The sequence below is a fragment of the Electrona antarctica genome, assembly GCF_951216825.1.
Source record: "Electrona antarctica genome assembly, chromosome: 15".
Taxonomy (NCBI): Eukaryota; Metazoa; Chordata; class Actinopteri; order Myctophiformes; family Myctophidae; genus Electrona; species Electrona antarctica.
In genome coordinates this window covers 20,953,187-20,964,284 of record NC_136796.1, presented here as the reverse complement: position 1 = coordinate 20,964,284, position 11,098 = coordinate 20,953,187, and the positions used below count along the sequence as shown (strand labels likewise).

At 39.1% G+C, this 11,098-nt stretch overlaps 1 protein-coding gene across 2 annotated transcripts; it reads left to right on the top strand.

Annotated features, from left to right (window-relative positions):
* The first annotated feature begins 427 nt into the window (after positions 1 to 427).
* LOC306938307 (uncharacterized protein) lies at positions 428 to 9,093 on the top strand. 2 transcript variants are annotated; one of them, XM_079522425.1, is made up of 5 exons: positions 428 to 511; positions 728 to 757; positions 2,108 to 2,446; positions 7,116 to 7,196; positions 7,425 to 9,093. In XM_079522425.1, the coding sequence occupies exons 2-5, from the start codon at positions 736 to 738 to the stop codon at positions 7,811 to 7,813; spliced, it is 831 nt and encodes a 276-aa protein (XP_079378551.1). In that variant the 5' UTR covers positions 428 to 511; positions 728 to 735; the 3' UTR covers positions 7,814 to 9,093. The 2 variants fall into 2 exon arrangements, with proteins under 2 accessions (XP_079378551.1, XP_079378550.1); XM_079522424.1 differs by having other exon boundaries at positions 437 to 511; positions 723 to 757.
* Positions 9,094 to 11,098: the final 2,005 nt, after the last annotated feature.

Genomic DNA, 11,098 nt, shown 5'->3' with positions numbered 1-11,098 from the left:
GCATGTGTAATATTGGTGAATATGCTATTTCAACTATATCAGATATAGGCTACAGAAATGATTTATGTGTCATTTCATTTGGCATATCCTCTCCTCTTGCTGTGTAAGACAGCTGGTCTTTTTTGGAACTTATTTTCTCCTAGTTGTTTTGTTATGCCAGTTGAATCCTCTCACTGGGTCACTACTGAGTCACCTGCCAGGGAGGAGCTCCCACCGGGAGGATGGGGTAGCACCGCACCTGTGTGTCGCGTCACTTTAGGATAAAGAGTTTTGTTTCCACTGTATTGCATTTACAAGACATTGCCTATGCTGTGGGTGTGGCGACACCTACTGGCCAACGTGAGGCATTACAGCCTGGTCAATAAGCCAACCCTCCAGTGGGAGGTTCTGCAATGAAGACTTTCACTTCAGTCAGTGACAACTTAAGTGACAACTGACAGGCAGCCACGAAGCTCTGTTTGGATTTAAATCCGCTTTTTGCTTTTCATATCTAAAGCATAACAAGTGAAAGGTAAGATAATCTCAATATCTCAATGATTAATGTAGATGTTTATTTAGTGGATGTTTCAGTGTGATCACACCCTGATCACCAGGGTCAGGTTAGGGCGAGTATCTGATATCCGACATCACCGTAAAACAAATAAGATTGCAAGATGCTGCACAAATTATTGTATGTTGGATGTTTAGTGTGAGGTAGGCTAATTCGTCTCTTTTCTGCACAGGACAGGTGGAGACATGGCGAAGTCCAGAGTTCGTGGTAGGTCACTCTCAAGTTGCAACACGCGTGTTTTAGTGTTTCTTACTTCCTGGTATAGAACTTGCAGAGTAGGGTAGAGATCTGCATCTGTTGTTACTTCTGACATCAAAACAATGATACGTACAGTGGTTCTCAAAGTCCTTGGGTGGGCTCCAGGGGGCCCCCAAGCAAGCATTAACCACTTTAACCCCTATACATCAGCCATTTGAAAATGCAATTGTTTGATTGAACACAAATCCCATGGGTGTTTGCGGTCAAATAGATATTAATTTGGGGAGTCCATAACATTAAAAAGAGGTTTGAGAACCACTGCAGAATTGAACATGCTGTAACAGTGTGTGTAGCCTAATAAAAACCTACCCCAACTGGGCAGAGATAACTTGAATTGGACATGGGGTGCTGTGCATGTGGACTTCCTACAGTGTTGGAGACATTTTGCATGTTAATTCAACATTTCATGCTCTCGTCTGTGTGCATGATCTAATCTATCCATAGTCGATCAATATTTTGGAAATACTGAGGTTTTGCATAAACAGAGCTATGTCACATTGCAATTTGGATAAACTGGCTGTTATAAATAGTTATATAGCGGGGAGCTTGGTATAGAGCTTTTTGTTAGCAAGGTTTTTGAAACAAATAATAGCAGCAGTTTTTCAGGTTTTTGCTGCATGTCTCCAGCCACTCTAAGCAGGTTTTTAGTTTGCTCTGCAGTAGTCTTGGGGTATGCGTGAAATCTGTCCACTGCAGTCTGCACTTACCCTATTGGGAGCGGAGGGTGCTATTAACCCATGAGGACCTGGGGCTGATTCTATAGGAGAAGTAGTCCACACACTGTTCCATAGCTCCCACAGGAATTTTATTAGATTAGAAGGATGACAACGTTTTGATCCCTTGTGGGTCAGGTATGATGAAGACCTTCAAAATCAGTGGTTCACAAACGTTTTTGTGCCAAGGATATGGTCACAGATCCACCATCTGAAAATGTTTGATTTGTGTTTTATATTGTGTATAATAATGTAAAAAAAAAAAAAACTTTCAAGATTAAAAACAAAACAAAAACAAAGCTATTTTTGAGAACCACAACTGTATAGACTGTGTGAAGTTTAAGACAAGAATTGCTCACAATATACACCCAGGGGCCATTTTACGTAGGTCAGAGCCCGCAAGTAAGTTTGGCCAATTTCTTAGTAAGACGTGCGTGCGTGCGTGCGTGCGTGCGTGCGTGCGTTAGGGGGTGGGGTTGAGGTCATGTCATGCTATAAGGTGTTAGTTACACCACATTTAAATGAACGTGAGTTATTGCTTCATACTGTATGTCACCAAGTCATTGTTTTATATTCCCAAACACAGGTAAATTTAAGCTTGTCACTAGAGGCGAAGGTTTTTGCGTGGGTCAGTTCGGCAGGGAGGTCACCCTCATGTGTTGCCTCGTTCCCGAGACCAACGCGGCGCCCATGATCGTCCGGTGGTACCGGGAGTCGGAGTGCATTTACGTTTACAAGAACGGCCTGATTTTTGAGGGGAGGGATGGCTACGAGGGCAGGCTGTCTCTGGACATCGAGGACCTGAAGAAAGGCAATATAACTCTAACGCTCAGAGACTACCGGAGGTCGGACGACGGCGTTTACATCTGTGGCGTCAAATATGGAAGGAAGGAGCAGGAGATCGCCATGGGATTGTGCTGCTATCGTAAGTGGTCTGTTGTCAAGTTACTTTATTATTAACCTTGACCTAATAATGCATATTGTGATCATGTTTATCTCTTTAGGTACTATGCTTTCAATATAGTTTTAACTGCAAAAGAATACTATGTTACCTGGCCTATATGTGAATTAAACAATAATAATACAATAGAAAAAAATATCATATACCAAGGGTTCCCAAACATAATAATCATATTTGAACTGGGCCCCCCCCACTCTGACAAGCACTTGGAATTGTAGGCATTACATTTAGTTTTACTCAGTTCCACAGATAAAATAAATAGAAAATATCCAACAAGCTTGGCTAGTTTCATATTCACAATATTTGCCTCTTTCTTACGTAATATTTGACAATTTCGTATTAAGCAGGTCTTAAAGGTCATTACATTTTCACTTTAGATATGTGCAGATAGCCTGTATACACTGTCTTATACTGTATATTGGTTTGTTTACTGAGTAAACATCAGCCACTGGAGGAATCAGTGTAGTGGTGTTTACCTGCAGAAACGCACTTTATTTCACTGCATTTTGATGTTTTTTCACTGTTTGTTTTGGTGGAGCCTTGGAGGAAGACATTTTTGGGGAAGCAAAACAAACAGCGAGAGGGCACTGTGTTTCTGCAACACCACCACACACTCCAGTGGCTGACTGCTCGTATAGATGGGAAATAATGAGTAAAACATGTATATTGTTTTGTTATGTAAACACAGGGCAAAGATATGTTCTATATCTTTAACCAGGGGACTACATTGGTTGGTGCCTTGCATGGTTTGTAAATGATCATCTTTATGTATGTGAAGTATCGGTTTTCTAACTATGATTTCTTTTGTCTTTTACATGCATTATGAATGTGAACGTGAAAGAAAGTGAGTATCAAGCCTATTCTTCATGTCCTCCGGTGTGTTTTAAAATTGACATAAAATATATCACAATAGCAGGCCATTAACTGAAGAGATCGGACATGTCCTTACATAATGTTAAAGTTAGGCTATTGTGTAATTTGCATAATAACGCCAAATCGTACATGTTCTGTTAAATCCCTCCAGTTAGTATTAAGGTCATGAGCATCCAACACGTTAAGTTGTACTTATTATGTATTATCTTAGTCTTAACATGCAGTTCTACTGTACTGTGTGATGACATTATTGCTATTGTGTCTCTAAGCTGACTTTTAGGGCACGTTCAGAAATACCGCACTGGAGCGCACTCGCCTATTAGTTTGCATTGCACAGTGTGCTCAGTGCGCTATTTCCGAACGTGCCCTATATCACACATATCGCATGTTTGGCCCATGTGCTACCATGGTGAAGACTTCAGCTGTTTTTAATGTAACTAAAACAGTAGCATCACAGTAGACACTATATAAGTTAATGTAATTTAACATTTATTTTTGCCAAAAGTTTTCTAAAAGTTACGTTTTCTCTCTCTCCCTCCCTCTTTTTTTATATATTTTTTTATTATGATCCGGAATGTGAACATCACTTAGCACGTGAGTATCTATTTCATGATCTCCTATGAATTCTTACATAAACGGACCATAAATGTAATAGACCATATATCACCCCTCCCCCCAATCATCATCAGTGTCCCAAATAACAAATCAACTTTGTTGTCATATCACAGGTTTACAGTATTTGACAATAAAGTTGATCTGCCGTCATCAGTGAAAGTTTCATTGGACATAGAATAATACAATGATGCAATTGATCTTCTCTATGCTGACATTTAATCACTCCACATTTGATCTGCATGTTTTGTCAAAAAGATTTTAATGTGGTGGAGAGTTCACCTTTTTGTAAAGCTAAACAGTAACTATGAATTAAGTGTCTGTCGCATCACACATCGTAATGTAAAAAGTTTAAACTTTAGTGTAATTGATATTTGCAAATCAAACTGAAACGTTACTTGCTGACACTGCATATTATGCACAGTAATTAAGATACAGTATTCATTTACCTTTTATTTTATTGTATTCCATAATCCAGTTTATGTAAACATTTAGTAAATGACCTAGCAATCTTTCTGTATGTCAAGTATATGTTTTCTAAACATGAATGTGCTTTGTCTTTCTTTTTTTCCCTTTTTTTTTGAACACGGACTAGTTGGTGAGTATCCAATCTATTCTACTCCATGGCCTTCATTGTTCTCACAAGTCACAATAGCAGAACACAAACTGAATGGATCTTACATGATTCCCCTGTAAATTTAGATGTAGCTATTTTGTAACTCCAATTTTGAGCTTTTTCTGTGAAGCCTCCCAAATAATACCTTTTATACTGAAGTCCTTTATACCTTTATATCTTGCAAGTACAAATAGCCAATCTACAAGCTAACAACGTGTCGATGTAGATTGGCTAGTTGAACTATTTTTAAATGTTTTAAAATAGTAAAAAATGGCAAATAAGTTTAGGGATAAGATGTAAGGTGTGGCGCAAGATGGAGCCCTTAGTCTATACTTAGCCAGTATGTATGTATGTGAAGTATCCGTTTTCTAACTATGATTTCTTCTGTCTTCTTTATGCATTATGAATGTCAACGTGACTTAGAAAGTGAGTATCAAAACTATTCTACTTCATTTCCTTCTGTGTGTTTTATGATTGACATCTGCATTGAGTTAGATTTCAAGTCTAATGTTATATTGAAGTTATTGTGTAATTTGCATAATAACAAAATATTACATTTTCAGCCAAATCCCACCAGTTAACCCATTAAGACCAGGAAAACATTTGTCTTAGATTCTAGCTATAGGCCTATAGTATAGAGCAGGGGTTCTCAACCCGTGGGTCGCGACCCCTCGGGGGGTCGCCAAATTATTTTATGGGGTCCCCAAATTATTTAAAAAAAAGAAGAAAAAAAAGGGGGGGGGGGGGGTTTCACGTTTTTTCAAAAATAGCAGACCTACAAGCTCGTAGCGCGCCACTTGGTGGCGCGCTACGAGCTTGTAGATCTGCTATTTTTCAATAGCTAAATTATAACAATGCTTAAAACACCAAAAGGGGTTCCCGCCCAAAATGGGTTAAGGTTATTGTAGCATTTATATTGGGGGTCGGAAGGGTGCGGGGCGGGGGTCCCGAGACATTGCCAAAGCATTTCCGGGGGTCCCCGGCCAAAAACGTTGAGAACCCCTGGTATAGAGCACATTGGTTGGCTATTAAAAAAATAGCAGATCTACAAGCTCATAACGCGCCACAAGTTGTCCACTATGAGCTTGTAGATCTGTTATTTTAGGAAAATCGTGAAACCATGTGTAACTCTTTGAATACCATATTACTGTATATATTTTTTAAAGAAAAACTAAAAACTTTGCTTCTGGGGTCCCTGGCACAAAATATATTGTAATGGCGGTTCATTTACTGTATATTTATAGGGAATTGACAGATTATAGTTATTATTGTGATGTTATTGTCCTTTAAATTATTTCATTATTCCATATTTCAGGTTATATGTTATTTGTATATCAGTAATGTTTTGGTCTGGTTATTGTCATTATTCTGAACATGATTATGTTTTGTCTCTATGAAATATGAACGGGAATGTGAACTAGACTGTGAGTATTACAACTATTCTACTTCATGTCCTCCAATGTGTTCAGATTGATCAATGTATTCAGATTTACCAAGGTCTCACACGTCAAAGTGAATTATTACATTGCGATTGAGTTTACTTCTGTATTGCATTGCATTCTAACAACAAATCTCACCTTTTCTGCTAAATTTGTGAAGTAAACAACTAACTTTGAGTTAATCTGAAGATGAACTCAAAGTATTCACTGATCATACTGTATACAATGTAAATGGTAATCTAATTTGTGTTTTCTGGTATTGAGTCAAACATACAGCAATCATGTGTTTTCTAAATATGTTTATGTTTTCTCTTTTCATGAATTGTCAAATTTGTCCATGTGTACGCCAACTAGCCAGTAAGTAATATCAAATATATTCTACTTCATGGCATCCAATATGTTTTCCAAATTTACATTCAAGTTCTTGCAAGAGAAAAACACAAACTTAATGGAAATTCAAACACAAACTGAATGGAAATTCACAGTGAATGTATTGTCTTTTTGTCTGTAAGAATCGGTGTTCTAAACATTTCTCTTTTTTATGAATTAAAGGTGAACCTAAACAGTAGTTTAAGGTCTTCATCAGGGTGAAACGTTTTCGCCCAGATGAAGACCTTCTGAGGTCGAAACAGTTGCCGGTTGCCTTTTTAATAAATAAAAGCTTTTGCACTTGTTTTGATCCCGTTTGATCCGTGAACACCATTGACACGTTTTACTAGATATTTTTCTCCTTTGAGCACCTGGTTTAAGTAGCTTCACATATCTTAAAAAACTGTAAAACTAGGTGTTTTACATTTACAGAAATTAGTCAAACTGAATCTTACGCCCAGCTATTTTAATGTATTTGATAATTGCCTTATTCAATCCATATTATTTAATACATTATTTCTAAATGATCAATCATATTTCTGCCTCCAACAACCCATATGTATTGATTATTCAACTTTATGCTGAGGGAATAAGGTACTAATAGGCTATTAGTGTATTATTACTGTTATACTGTTGAGTTAACGTCAGATGTATTGTCCCGTCAGTATAACAATCATTTTGAAGGGTTGTTATTCAAACTCTCTTTATGTGGTTATAGCTGCAGGATGTGTAAACAAAGAGCAAGGATACTTCAGCACGGAGCAGGAGCAGAATAAGGGAATGTTGAAATCAGTTAGCCAGCCTGGTATGTATGATTGAGGCTTACAAATAGACAAAATGATACAATATTAAACTGTCTTTATTTATCAACGAAACAGTCGGAAAAGGTGTCACGCAGCAAACATAGCATGATCTATAAGCTAACAACGCGCCACGGTGCAACAGATTGTGAGCTTGTAGATCTGTAATTTCTTTAAATGTTTGCCTACAATGATGTGCCCGCATTGAAATTTTTTCTCCCTCTCCGCCACAGGCAACAAGGTGACTCTGACCGCCCCTCCTGGTTTCACTGCAGTTTCTACAAAAACCTTTTTCACCGGAATAAAAGTTGTTCGTCTATCCGCGTCACCTTCGCAGCTGCCGCAATTAAGTTTGTGTGTGTCGGGAAAAATGGTTCGGTTTCTGGTAGACACGGGAGCAACCATTTCATGTTTACGGCAAAAAGACCTGAAATGCACTTTGAGTAAGCACTTCGTCCGACATGACGGCATCAGCGGAGTCCGACAAGTTGAGCCACTGTCACTCCCGTTAGTAATTGATATGGACGGGATAACGATCGAGCATACGTTCATTGTGAGCCCCACAGTTCCAATGTCCATGCTTGGACGAGATTTGTTGAATACTTTCAATGCAACTGTTTGAGGCAAGTGTTAATGTTGTCCAACCAAAACCATGATGAAAAATGTTCTTCGACTACCTCTTTTCACTGACGAAAATAAAATAAAAACAGAATAAAAACAAAGCTACGGTGGCTAAAACTATGACAAAATATATATACAATTTTGTCAACAAATAAAAACTACCAAAAAAAAGTAGTGCAGAAGAGATCCAGTAGAACTAAGACGAGTCATTTTATGCTTTGCTGCACTTGTGGGTGTCAAGCTCCGAAAATAGCTGATCTACAAGCAAGCTTGTAGGTCGACTATTTTCGTCACACATTTATGTATAAATCAGGCGCCTGCCAAAATACATTTTAGTTGACTAAATGAAAAGTCGATTTTGTTGACCAAAATCTTATAATATTTAGTCAACTAAATCATTTCAGATGACTCATTATGACTAAAACAAAATGGCATTGTGGCTATTAAAAAAAACTAAATCAAAATTTGCTGTAAAAGTAAGACAGGTGTTGCTCAACTGATTTTCATTCTGATGTCTATTATTCAGGGTACGATTTGTTTAAAAAAGAAAAACGGGGAACTGGAGGTTTCTTAACCACAAATGTACTTGAACTTTGTTGTATGATAAACAATGCAAAATTAGACGATCTACAAGCTCATGTAGCATATCATGTGACATGTATATCTGCTATTTTCTAAAACATTGAATTGAGTGTATGGGGACACATGCTGGCATATTTTGTCAATATGCCCAAATATTTTTTTATTAAATGTGACCAAATCTAATTTGTTATTTGAAACGCACCAGTTTTGTAAATACGGGTTATAGAATCATGTGTTGTGGAAAATGTCATTCTGTGTAAACAAAAACTTCTCACACTCAAGACCACACTTCGGTCATTCAGTGATTTTGTAGTTCAAATAATTATTTTCACCAAATGCAAAAAATTATAACAATAGTAGTAATAATAGGGGGCACGGTGGCACAGTCGGTAGTGCTGTCGCCTCACAGCTAGAAGATCCTGGGTTCGATTCCCGATGGGGACGCTGGGGGTGTGTTCTCTCCTCCGCGTCATCAGTGCCCATATCACGAAGACTGTATGTTAATTCCAGGCTCGTATGTTGAAGCAGTTTGTGCCCTTCAAAATTATACACTATATTGTTGCTACAAGCTGTACAATTTCCTTCTTTTAACGTCAAATGATCTGCAACGGACAGAATCAAGAAGCTGGCTCCTTGCCTGGCAGGCTAGGCAGCAAATACATGAAACCTGTGTGGATTTATCATATTCAGTTAACTGATTTAGGAGAAAATGTATGCCGTCTCTCAATGTTGCACTGTATTACAACATGGATTTGCGCTTTTATGAAGAAAATAATTTGGATTATTGCCTTTTGTGAGAACTGATTTTTATGAATATTGAGGCATGGTAGTCATGTTATATCTCAATGAAGAATAGCACAACGTGTAAAATATGTGTTGTCACTTTTTTAATTAAAGGTTTACAAAATTGCACCATGTTTGCCTATTATGTCCAGAATAGGGACACCAAGGGTTCATGTGGTTAAAATGATTTCTGCTTCATACATTTTTAAATTGTCCATACTTAACGAGATACTTTGCATATTTGAATATTTATTAACAGTTTAAAACCATAATGAGCACACATTGCACACGATATAAACTTTTATTTATACACAACTGTTCCAAACAGAGGATAGACTAGAAAAAGTGCCCCTCGGGACACAGGTCTCCACCAGGATATGATCGAAAGAAAGGGTTACCGACTATAATTACTGGATTTATTCCAACATTTAGTCCAAACTATGAGTAGGCCTATATGACCTAGCTCTGGTCCATAACTCTGGTCCGATCTCTTTCTTTCTTTCTTTCTTTCTTTTAATAAGACAACATGTAGTTCCTACTGTTACTGTATCCATTAAATTAATACCATTTTGCATGGACATTTGTATTTGTGTGCATAAACTTAATAGGCCTTTTTATTTGGCTACATTATTATTATTATTTCTTTTTTTACCCACACTGCGTCACCCCGGGCTATGGGATGTGCGCCACCTCCTCCACACCAGAGCCATAGAGTAAGACATTGAGGGGGCAGAAAACAGCCTGGTTCGTGTAGCCTTGCGAGCCCATAGACTCCAATGCATTCCGTAAACTTCCGGTTGTCCCCATTCAATAGAAGTCTATGTAGAAGAGCCTGGCCCCATGAAGTGAACGGAGTTGTCGTAACTCTGTCTTACTCTATGGCTCTCCACACCAGAGCCATAGAGTAAGACAGAGTTACGACAACTCTGTTCACTTCATGGGGCCAGTCCAATGGCGGCTCTTCTACATAGACTATTGGTGTTGAAGGTTTCCCAAAACAAACTGGTCAGGTTACTACTTGACCTCACTCCCCGAACCCACCTCACCCCTGCCCATTTTGACAAAACAATACTACAACATGACAATGATGACGTAACGATATCATCCGTTCCAGACTGGTTCACACGGCACTTTTGGAACAGAGACCAGGCTTTCCTCCGAGGTGGAAAGCCTGGTGAGGCGAGGTTAGGCCCCACTCACCCTTTTTCCCCTCACGTTTTTGAGTGGTGCAACCACTCCCTTACGGAGCTATGTGTGTGTGTGGGTGGCTGGCTGGCTGGCTGGCTGGCTGGGTATGAGCACGAAAACAACATGGTTGTTTTTCACCACCTGTGCGCAACCTAACACACACACAAACACACACGCACATGTTAACTGTATATATGATGCTTTCGGGTGTGCCAGTACAGTACAGTGACAGTACAGTGAGTACAGTACAGTAGAGGGTACAGTAGAGGGACTGCCGCACGGTAACTCATTTCTCAACCATTTCGGACGTGGGGCGGCACGCCGGAACTGGCCCGCCCCCCTGGGCGTGTTCCTGGGGGTCTGGAACTCCCCCCCCCCTCCCACACCCCTGGGGACCCCCACATGGTAAATTTCTCTACCGTTTCGGACGCGGGCGCCTCGCTGGAACCGGGCCGGCACCCTGGGTGCGGTGATTTTTTTTAAAAATGATTCCCTGTTTATGGCTATATAGAAGTGTTTATATTTGTACTTCTCTAAATGTTATGATGAATTGAACACAGTTAATAGTTTTTTATTGAGTTGTGCTTGAAATGTACTGTAATTCTCCAATACATTCTTCAATCAATCAATCAATCAATTAAAATGGTGACAACCGGAAGTTACGGAATGCATTGGAGTCTATGGGCTCGCGCGAATACATGAACCACGTGACCTGGCTGTTTTCTGCCCCCTC

What these genes read in the sequence shown, in the direction of transcription:
- LOC306938307 (XM_079522425.1), top strand. Translation starts at nt 736, where the DNA reads ATGGCGAAGTCCAGAGTTCGTG. An exon ending in GGCGAAGTCCAGAGTTCGTG is followed by an intron (nt 758 to 2,107) that starts GTAGGTCACTCT and finishes TCCCAAACACAG; the next exon opens with GTAAATTTAAGCTTGTCACT. An exon ending in GAAATCAGTTAGCCAGCCTG is followed by an intron (nt 7,197 to 7,424) that starts GTATGTATGATT and finishes TCTCCGCCACAG; the next exon opens with GCAACAAGGTGACTCTGACC.